This window comes from Nelumbo nucifera, chromosome 5, assembly GCF_055504915.1.
Source record: "Nelumbo nucifera cultivar China Antique chromosome 5, China Antique-T2T, whole genome shotgun sequence".
NCBI classification, from domain to species: Eukaryota; Viridiplantae; Streptophyta; class Magnoliopsida; order Proteales; family Nelumbonaceae; genus Nelumbo; species Nelumbo nucifera.
In genome coordinates this window covers 17,915,271-17,926,326 of record NC_142653.1, presented here as the reverse complement: position 1 = coordinate 17,926,326, position 11,056 = coordinate 17,915,271, and the positions used below count along the sequence as shown (strand labels likewise).

At 35.5% G+C, this 11,056-nt stretch overlaps 1 protein-coding gene across 4 annotated transcripts; it reads right to left on the bottom strand.

Annotated features, from left to right (window-relative positions):
• Window positions 1-908: 908 nt before the first annotated feature.
• Window positions 909-10,315, bottom strand: ELO1 (Paxneb protein-like protein). 4 transcript variants are annotated; one of them, XM_010256302.3, is made up of 12 exons: window positions 10,111-10,315; window positions 9,938-9,989; window positions 9,171-9,641; window positions 7,154-7,225; window positions 6,827-6,961; window positions 6,431-6,657; window positions 6,177-6,252; window positions 3,919-4,075; window positions 2,222-2,300; window positions 1,718-1,877; window positions 1,538-1,629; window positions 909-1,230 (listed from the first exon to the last, which is right to left on the bottom strand). In XM_010256302.3, the coding sequence occupies exons 3-12, from the start codon at window positions 9,217-9,219 to the stop codon at window positions 1,063-1,065; spliced, it is 1,215 nt and encodes a 404-aa protein (XP_010254604.1). In that variant the 5' UTR covers window positions 9,220-9,641; window positions 9,938-9,989; window positions 10,111-10,315; the 3' UTR covers window positions 909-1,062. The 4 variants fall into 4 exon arrangements, with proteins under 4 accessions (XP_010254604.1, XP_088743923.1, XP_010254606.1 ...); XM_088887797.1 differs by having other exon boundaries at window positions 6,827-6,966; window positions 10,111-10,314; XM_010256304.3 differs by lacking the exon at window positions 9,171-9,641.
• Window positions 10,316-11,056: the final 741 nt, after the last annotated feature.

Here is an 11,056-nt window from a genome sequence, read left to right as displayed (position 1 = left end):
AATATTTATAACATTTGACAGGTCATAGCCATGCCACCTAGATTTGGTTCTAGATAGTTGTCTAAGCAGATCGCAATGGAAATTGGAAATCAAAGCGAGCTGAAACATCATAAAATTGCAGTGATATCTTGGTGCAAGTTAAAAAGGAATTTTATTTTCTCAGAATTTCCATTGGCGAGCTAAGAATGTCCAGACAGTCGAGCTGAAATGTAGAGATGAGATTACATTCCAGCAGCATACGAGGTTCTATGCTTCTGGCATCTGGTAACAAGTGATAAACGCACCATTGAACAATGGTTCACAACAAGGTCGTGCTCCATGCCCTACATCTAAGATCGGCTTCAATGCTCACAAGACCGTGTTCACACCATTAATACAGTCCCTTGCAGCTTTGGAAATATCTCTATTTGCTTTGAAAATATCTCTATTTGTATGTTTTTTCATGAGAAGATATTCTCATTCTCAATGCAAGGCTGCAAGAGACTTTGCAAACGGTGTGAGCACGGTTTTGTGAGAACTGAAGCCGATTTCCTCCGTCTAGACTCGAGACTCTTGGGAATCATCTGCCTTGAGCAACGGTATGTCAGAATCTGCGTAGCTGCACAAAGCTAGTAGGCGTTAGCTCACAGCAAATGCTCACAACAGATCCGGGTCGAATGAAAAATTTGTACTTCAGAGTTACACTCCAAATATCCACCAATTTTTGCTACCAGCCTTCCCACTTTTTACCATAACCGCAACCAAACGAACCTTATTGCCGTTCTAGTCTTGTTAAGTTGTTATTGAACGACAGAGAAACTAAAATAGAATAGATGCACTCGTGCAGATGTGCCTATTTCAGGTATTCATAAAATTATCATGCAAAAAACAAAGAAATAAAGGAAACTTAAGGCCCCTAACACTAGACATTTCTTTATAACCACGCATATCCATCATTTCATTATCGAAGCTTTATTCATGCACCTGAAGATCATCAATTAGTAGTTCAAAGATATGGGGAAACCACACGCCAAATGTTACATGACTTGTTCATCTGGGAAAATTGACTTCATAAATAAACAACTAAAAATCTAGGGACGCAGCTTTGGAGGAACCAGAGCAACTGGCAGATGTGGCATATGAATTCCCACTTGAACCATCAACTGGGGCTTGATTCAGACGTTCTAAAACCAAAGTCCTTCGCTTTTGAAGTTTAATTGAGAATGTCGATGCTTCTAGAATGACAGGAACCTGTTGACAATTTTGTATTACACCAATAATACAGTAAATGAGGTTATACATAAAAAGAGAGTACAAGGATGTAGATGTAGTACTCCAGAATATAGCACCAAACAAGAAAACAAGGTAGCAAGACAGACTTGCAGTGAACCAAGTCAAAGAAGCAGGGGATAAAACATTGTCAAGACTCAAAACTGCAGCTGATTAGGATGGGACTAACTGATGCATCCTTGATATCAAAGTTACGGTCCCAGCTCAGCAAACAGCAAAAGCAATGAATGGACCAATAAAGGAGTCTAAGAAAAGCTTTCACTGGTACCTGTGTATTAATACTGGCCACTTTATGCACATGGAGAAGGCCAACCATGTCCTGGTAGCCAGTAAGTAGTTTTGCCAACTCTTTGTCCTCGTCTGATTGGAAGAATTTATGTGTGGATCAGATTTGAGATACCCTCAAGAACACTAAGCAATGCATATGTAGATAGGACTGAGACTATACCAGGGATTGCTCTGACAGAAATCAAGGTGTCTGCCAAGTGTTGCCATCTCTTAGAGAAAGTTGGTGAAAGAAGAGAAGGTGAGAAGGTAATCACAGCAACTGCATTTGAAGGTCGTATCATGCTTTTCAGAGATCTAATAAAGGAAATCATATCCCATTCCTACAATAATAATAGATTGACGCAACAGATAATGCTTATTAACATCACCAAAATCTAAATTTAGAAAAAAAAATGCAAGAAAAAGAATAGAAAATGCTGAAATTATTCCTCAACAACAGCACTGAAATGTATTTAGCATGACACCCTATAAAAAAATGGAAAAAAGACAGATAAAAAAAGCTTTTTCTTTTTTCTTCTGTGGACATGGTATCATTAAGTTTCAACTCAAGTAAGAATCCTCCAAACAAATTAACAAGATGTATATCTAGTCAAATCAAGAGACATAATTAAACAAGAAAGCTCAAGGCAAATAAATGTCAGATTATTTATGGTACAGAACAAACCATGTTGGAATGGGAACAATGTGGAGCACAGAATGACTGTATGGCTATACGACCAGCAGATTTGCTGCCACCACCATTTCTGGAAACAAAGTTAAAAAAAAATAATGAGAATTAAATGATTAATAGTTTTTTATATTTTTTGATCAATGAAAAATGAGTAATAGTTCATTTATGCTTTCAAGGAGCATCTCTATTTGGATGAATTATGCCCCTTAGAAAACAACCAGAAAACACTTTCACTATATTTACCTATAGTTTTTTAGAGCTTATAGTTCAACAAAAACATCAACTGAGACCAATGCATTATTTCAGTTGTTTAGTCAAAATACTTGAACTATTTGCTTAATTTATTTCTTGCAAAGGGAACAACATACTGAGGGAACTTAAAGAAATTTAAATTGCAATACTATGTTTTTTTAGGGAGGGGGTTGCAGGGCTCTACTAGAAGAGGCAATTGGATTCAAAGAAAATTTCTGGAATGTATTAGAGTTGCCTTGAAAAGATTTTCACTTGTTCGTCCATCTTTTTGTGTTAAAAGATTTATCTTTAAGTGGAACTGAGTTCATCTCCCAAGTAACAAGTTGTGGAGAATTGATTTCAGAGTCCAGAATTGGGGTATCATTGGTCCCTATAATGTTTCAGGTTACAAAGTATCATTGGTCTCTATAATGTTTCATCCAGAACTTACCTAGTTACAAAGGATCAGTTTTACCAACCTCCACAAATCTTTTCAATTCCTACAGTAAACTCTACTAGCCTCCTCTCTCAACAAATATAACCGGCATACTGATTTCCGACAAGGCCAGTTCCATTGATTATTGTGATCTTTTTTATCAGCAAATAAAATTTTATTAGAAGAAATAATTAAGATTTAGTACAAGCAGTATTAATTATGATCTTAGACTGGCTAGAAACCCAGGATACAGCAATTAATGAATTTCAGACAAAGATTTCATGTTTAGTAGTGTTATAGGGTTCATTCATGAATTACTTATCTTAACATGAAAGATCAAATGATAGAAGATGAAACGCAAGTACTACAGCTAATATGGAATTAAAGGGCTGCAAGTTGGGTTGCCTGATATTAAGAATTTCAACTACATCAAGCCCAGATTAGGGCTCAGGCCCATTGAAAATTTAATACATTCCCAACCCGACCCGACCCAAGTTGCACCCCTAAATGGAATTACCAGATGGTAAAGGGACAAAAACCCAAGATCTTCGTTAGATGTATAGAAGTTCTGAGCATGCTGCAACCTATGCAAGACTGAAGGATAATTTAGCTCATACCAAAATTTCCATATCATAACTATGAAAATCAGTTCCCCAGCTTGTGCAGAATCAATTAATTAGGCCTGAAGGTTAGAAATATCATGGATTCAGCAGTTCATGTTGCTGTAACCATGTTCACATAATAAGGACACTTTTGTGGTTCTTAAACCATATTTCAAGCATTAGAACCATATGCTCAAGAATTGAAACATGCAGCATGTAAGACCAATAACGTGATTGCTAGTAATTTCATGATTCATGTCTCCATGATTATTTGCAACTGTCAAGCTGTAATAGGTCATTTGTATTGGATGTGAAAAGTATGTGACAAACCTTCAGAATTATGCTAAAAATGTTGAACAATATTCATGAAAAGCCACAAGCTTTGTATAATCTTGAATTAAACAGGAAAGCAGGTGACAAACCTTTCTAGTTGAGCTAAAAATATAGAACAACACTCCTGAAGATCTGAAAGGTTAGGATAATCCTGAAGACTGAAACAATCAATGTGGTTTCCACTGAGTAATTGCCTCTCCAAGGGTTTCCGCAAGTCAAAGTCATTGTTGTACTCCTGCCTATTTTCTGCACATCTATAAATTATTAGTCCTCCATTATCTATACAATCCTTGCTTCAATAATTCACAATAAACAATATTAGCTTGGATTTATTAGAAACTTGCAACAATCCAATAGTAATTCTTTTCACTTAATTGACAAACAAGAACAATGTTGAAAATATTTGGTAATGATGCACCTGATGTTGCTGCTATAATAGACAATATTCTTGTCTCATTTATGAAGTCCATAGCACTGAAAATAGTTCAATGACAATTAAAGCTCCCATAGATGATAATTTTTCAAACTTTTCAATGAGACTGGTTGTCCTCAGTGGCTCACAATGAAAGAAACGCATGCTATAATACAAGATATAGGACATTTATTTATGCATGTATGTATATATTTATTGAAATGGTAATGTATTGCATTGATATAAACAAGGAATATCAGAACACATGTACACCAAGGAACTGTACAATGGGAATATAATAAAAGCTACTTATGATATATATGGAGGTGAGAGTAAAAATGTCATTTCTTACTATTATGATGTTCATAAAACATTGGAGGGTCAAAGTATGTTTGATTATTAAAATAGTATACAAGAACTTGGGTTGAAATTCCTCATGTTAACTCAACAAATATGAGTAAACTCCATTTACCTTTCATTAGCCCTAACAAAGAAGAAGAAGAAGAAGAAGAAGAAGAAGGGTTCAAGACTATGTCACTGACTCGTGTCTTGATTGAACCCAAACAAATAAGAAGATAACAGAAAGAAACTAGTATAAGAATAACAAATATTAATACTATAAAGTATACCCGCAATATGAATAATTTAGTCTAATAATATCTATTGTACTACTATTAATAACATAAAATATTGTGTGATGTCTTACATATAAATATGTTGGCGTTTGGGCAAGGTGACCCTCCAAGAACGCCTTATCACCTAGGTGTTGCCTTGAGAACTATGTTCTCTGCCTATAAGACCTATTTTGGTGGAAGTGAATTATCCCTTCTACATGATGCTTTGGGTTTAGTATATGGTTAGGTAACCTCAAGTACTCAACCAATTTCAATAACCACAACTCTTTTGAGATAGGGAGGAAACTCGGGTCTGCAATGGAGAATGGAAACGGATTAAAAGAACTTCTAATGCTTTTGCTGATGTTCTAACAAAACAAGGGATGGGAAGAAGTCAACTGTTTTGGGCTCAATTGTAATTTTTAAGTTTTTTTTGAGGAGAGTTAGGAAAGTTTACCTCTCCTCTTTTTTGTATCTTTACTCCCTTTTTAATCATTAATTAAATTTGCTCTTTTTTATCAATAATTAAATTTGCTCTTATTGATCCAAAAAAATGGAGAATGCAAATGACAACCTTTGAGTTGTGACAGTCTACCTCATATAAAATAACAAGTTAAAGAGGAATATCAGTTTAGGAGTACTTCAAGGTGGTAGAATTTGGCTTGTAGAGTTCTCTTTGTAGATGCCATGTTAACCAATTCAAAGGCCACCTTCCTAGTGGATCTCTTGGCAAGGCATAGACAAGAATTCACCTGGATAGAGAATATAGAAGGATTATAATGGTTTTATTTTCATGGTCAAATTTTTCTATTTGATGCTAATTAGAGGTGAGAATGCATCCTTTTCATGGAAAAGATATGGGCTCCGAACAACACTTCTGAATTGTTTCATTACATGAAAAGGATATTTGGATAAAATTCACACCATTATTCACCTGATATCACATGGAAGGGTAAACATCTAATGTTCCTTATGCTGCAATTAAACCATTGCCATTAGACATCCTTAATAGCAGAGATTTACTTCTCCTTCATTAGCAATAAAATCTGTTGAAAAGAAAATTCAACTTTTCTCCTTTCAATGGAATAAAGCCGTAGGGCGTATAGTATGTTCGAGGAATCAGAAACTTAGGAGAAATTTTAAGAGGCAGTCTTCCTAATTTGAGTAATAATAGAAAATGGCCCTAGCTCCAGAAAATTTTGGCTAGCATTGTTTACCGCAGAAAATATTAATCATTTGCAACAGGTTAAAAAAAATAAAACATAAACTATCAACATAAAAAGGAAATATAATTAGAAAAGATTATGCTAAAGTCTGTTACCTCTATGATTCTCAAAGCTCTGCTTGTTCTCCCCGAAGTACTTTTTGTACTGCCAAGCAATCCTCAGACCCTTCTCCTGGAACTCAAGTAAACCCACAATATTTCAAATTCCTAATTAGCCCCCCTTTTTTGATCAGCAACACAGGATGGTAGTTAGCCCCTTTTTTATCAGCAAAAAAGGTTAATTCCCACTTCCTAATTAGCCCATTAAGTGACACTAATGAATAAAAAGAACACGTGAAGGCAAAAGGCACCTGTTCTGGATCATACTGAGGAACTTTATCTTCCTTGGACAAAATGGGACTTGGCAGAGTACCCAGAAACCCTCTTGGGTCTCTGACTGGACTAGCATAAAGAAGAGGTTGATTGTGAACCAGACCTTGCGACATGAAATTCCTCAACAGTAGCAGATGGTGAGGTGCTTCTGCATCTTCCATTACCATAACCAAGCTCCCCAAAGGAAACCCACCCCCTAAAATCTCTACAAATCACAATTACATCAAAATCAGTAATTCAAAAACAGGTTGCAAAGAATTATCAACAAACAGAGGATATCAAAGAGTTTTTACAGTTTTCTATCTTTCTATTTCCCTTTTTTACTTGTAATATGAAGAAGAAAAAAAGAACTTCGACCATATATAGAGAATTACTGTCAAGGTCTGGTATTCCAGAGGAGACAAAGGTGACCCCATTAGGTCCATGCTTAACACCAGGAGCCTGAACAAATGATGCACCTGACAGGTTGCGAGAGAAGCTGCTCGTCTTTCCCTTCATTGAAGCCATATCTATTCTGTCCAATGTTGAAAACCACAATTATCTTAAGCATTGAAGGAATGATACACACAAAATTTGTTTTCTTGCATGCCTTACAAATACACTGTATAGTGTATACCACATATTAATAACATCATACCATAATTCAAAAGGTCCTATACATTATTCCAGATTGTGGTCTCAGATGGATTTGTGAGAGTTACCAGGTAAAAAACAGTACGCTAAGCAAATTTCAAGTTTCAGACTTCCAGCAGCTCCATAGTGAATAGCCCATCCTGGTAAGGTAATTGGAGACAAGAAGGAGAGCCACAGACGCACATATGAGTAATTGAGTAGAAAAAACATATATCCAATATAATTATATAAGATGATAGGTTTAACCTTAAATAGAGCCTAAAGATAGAGGAAAGAATTTTCAACAATGAAAATTGGTTTTGGAGTGGTAGAGAGAAAGTAGGAACTAGGAAGATAATTAGAAATTAAAACTTAAAAGTAAGTTGGGAAAGAGGTCGACTGTAGCAATTGATCATACAAAAATAATAAAAAGAGAGGTTTTTATCACTTAAAAAAAACGAGATATTTCACAGGGTCAGGATCATCTGGTCGGTGCTTCTGGTTGGCTTCCCAGTTGGCAGCCCTCCTGGTGCCACCTGTCCATTCCCCCGTATGCATCAGCTCTTCATGAAAGAACGAGACAGAGCAAGTTAACCCTGTCTCTTATTTGTTTTGAGTTTTTAAATTTTAAAATTTAGATTTAGTAAAATAACTTTCTAAAAAATCTCTAGAAGCACCTTTCAGACTCCTTTTGGCCACACTTTAATCGACTCTGTTTCCACAGTCCAACTCCCTTGTCCTTCATAGATGCTCTATCAACACTCAAGTAGCATCTATCATCCCTCTACCTTTCTCCCTTGTAGATCCCGGCATTCAAGTTAGATTGTTTATATTATTGTTACCCGATTCTTTTTTTTTTGTGTTTTGATGAATGTAATGCCAATTGCCAAACACTAAGTGGTTTGGACTTAAACAATTAGTCTGTAGCAATAAAGGAATGCATGTTATTTGAAATCCTAATCAAATTATCTATCAAAAAAAAGTTCTAATCAAATTTTGGACTGTAACAATAAAGGATTCAAAGCAGCACCAACAAGGCAAGAAAAAAGTTTTTCCCTTTTCATTGTGCTGAATTTTAGGTTTTTAAGCAAGAAGCATATCCTAGTAATGACAGAAAATAGGTAGATAAAGAAAGTGATTGAAATGACATTTGGGCTAGTGTTGGTTTTCAGTGGGGGTTATGTACAGTGATATACCCTCTATTGTAAACCTCTGCCCATTTTTACTGTAAAAGGAATTCCCTTCATTAATTTTGTCAGTCCTATTCTTGCTGGTATAGGTGGTCCACTTTTGAGTGTGGGTATAGTTGGTCCAACTCTGAAGTGCCTTTTTTCATACACAAAATCAATTACATTTTACTAATCATAGGATGTAGCATAGAGATTAGGAATGTTTCTTAAAAAACTCACAGCATACTGAATATTGGATCTATAGAAAGCTTGAGTAATGAAACATGACAAGTCCTAAATCTATCCAAAAAAATAAAAATAAAAATAAAAACATGGCAATTCCTAAGAGTTTCTTGTTTAGCTAAATTAGGAACGTGTTGAGTTTCAGTCTATTCCAAACAGTGTTTTAAAAGGTGTGGGAGGCATGGCGAGGTGAGGCGCTCCCAAAATGCCCTGAGGCGTATGCCGGAGGCGCCGACACCTCTGAGGCGTATGCATCATGCACACCTGATATAAAAAAGACTGAAAAGAAAAAAGAAAAGAGCCGGAGGCGCCGACACCTCTGAGGTGTATGCATCATGCACACCTGATATAAAAAAGACTAAAAAGAAAAAAGAAAAGAGAAAAAAAGGAAAGGAAAAGAAAAGAAAAGAAAAGAAAGGGAAGGGAAGGGAAGGGAAGAAAAGATAAGAAAGTGGTCTGCCCCGGCCCCTTTGGCTGGGGGTCTTCACCCCCCTTCTCAATGCAACCCAATATGTTTTTTTTTTTTTTATTGTGTTGGTCACTCGCTTGCCTCCGCTTCGACAAGACCCCCACCCCCCCCTCTCAACTAGTGTTGTGCATCTTTATTCTTCTTAATATAAAAGATTTTTATAAAAAATGAACAAAAAATGAGATCCCCCTTTCAATTAGTGTTTGGGAGGCTTATGCCTCTTACCTTCTGAACTTCGTCTCATGCCTCTAGGTAGTGGAATGCCTCTCGTCATGCCTCCGCGTTTTAAAAGATTGATTTCAATTTTAAGGAATGGTTCATAATGTCACACCACAAATTGGAACCATATGTTTCCTAGGTCGGATTGAAATCCCATCCAAGAGTACTGCATCCAAACTCATTTTCCATGACCTGTCCCCATAACATTGGTTCATTCCTATGCCTCCAATAGTAACGGAGCAGCTTCTCTGTCTCCCAAAGCAATCCATTCTCACAAAACTTGCCAATATTGTTTAGCATCTATACCTGCCTTCTTAAACATGTCAAGCACTTTCAGAACTTCCTCAACCAGAAATTACCATTCACCATTATAAGATAACTTCACTTTTTCCTTTAGAACCCACCCCTATTCAGCATTGATTAAATGCAAGTTGACCCTCCTCACCGCAATGCCCATTATGATGAGGGGGGAAATTCCTGCAATATTAGCAAGGTCTGATTACAAATATCAATAGACTGAAAATATATCTTCGATTTCCTTCAAAATCCTCAAACTTTGCTTTATAGAACCTAACCAAGAAGGCACAAACCCAAACAGGGCAAGTGAATCACTCTATTCTTTATCATAAAATGGAGAGAGGTCAAAACCCATTCAACCATCAAATCCTAACAAGAAGATCACAAAGCCAGGAAACCTATTGCAAGATCGTAATGCATCATTTGGGGAATCAAACAAAACCCACCCAGAGCAAGTACTCGAAGTTGGATTGTACCTGAGACACCAGACGGCAAGTGTTCAGTTGCTGTAACAGGTTCACTAGTTCACTGCACCAAAAAAAAATGAAGATGAAGAAAGGAGAAGAACGAAGAAGAAAGAGGAAGAACAGGGAAGAAGAAGAAGAAGAAGAAGAAGAAGAAGAACGTAAAAACGAGGAGCCAAACATACCTGTGCGAGGGTTTCAGTGCCCCAACCGTTGTGAGAATGTGAGAAGAAGAGTAGAAGACCCCCTATCGAAAATTTCCCACCGGCCAACGTACTCGCGAATTTTGGCACACGAACGAACTAGACGCCAGAGGCCCAATAAGACACGAAGCTTCACTTCAAGCTTCCCGATTTTGGGCTTACGGGCTTTCACCTGCCAAAAGGGGAAAGCTCAAAGTTTGGGCTTTTAGGCTTTTAAAAGCCCGAAAGCTCGCGTAAAGACTTGCCAAACGCCACTTTGATATTTTTCTCTTTTTGGGATTGTTTGGTTTGCAGTCAATGTTGAATTGAAATCAGGAATCGTCTATTCCCAACATTTATTTGGTTCAATGGGACTTGATCACTTGAAATTGGATTCCAATCATTGCTATTTGATTCATTTGAAGTCAGAATTGGAATTAATCAGATTTTTAATTTTGTATTAATTTATTAATACTTTATTATTGTTTTATTAATATTTAATAATTAATATCTTAGCATTTCGCTATTAATTTATTAATATTTTATGAATATATAATTATTGTTTTATTAACTATGAATATTTTATTGCAAGTTTGTTAATAATTTATTTTTTATTAATAGTTTATAGTATTGTTTTATTATTATTTTATTAGTACTTTGTTATTATTTTTTATTAGTATTTAATAATCAATATTTTAGCATTTATTATTATTTTATGAAACAAAATATTAATAAATTTATAATTTTGTTATTACTTTACTAATGTTTTATTAAGAATTTATTATTTTCTTATTACTTTATTAATACTCAATTATTTTTGTTTTTATTAATTTACATTATTGTTCTATTATTACTTCAATTATATTATACTAGCATTTTCTTTGTACTTGATTATTGTTATTACTTAACAATTAATAGCTTTATTTTTATTATTAATTTATCAATATTT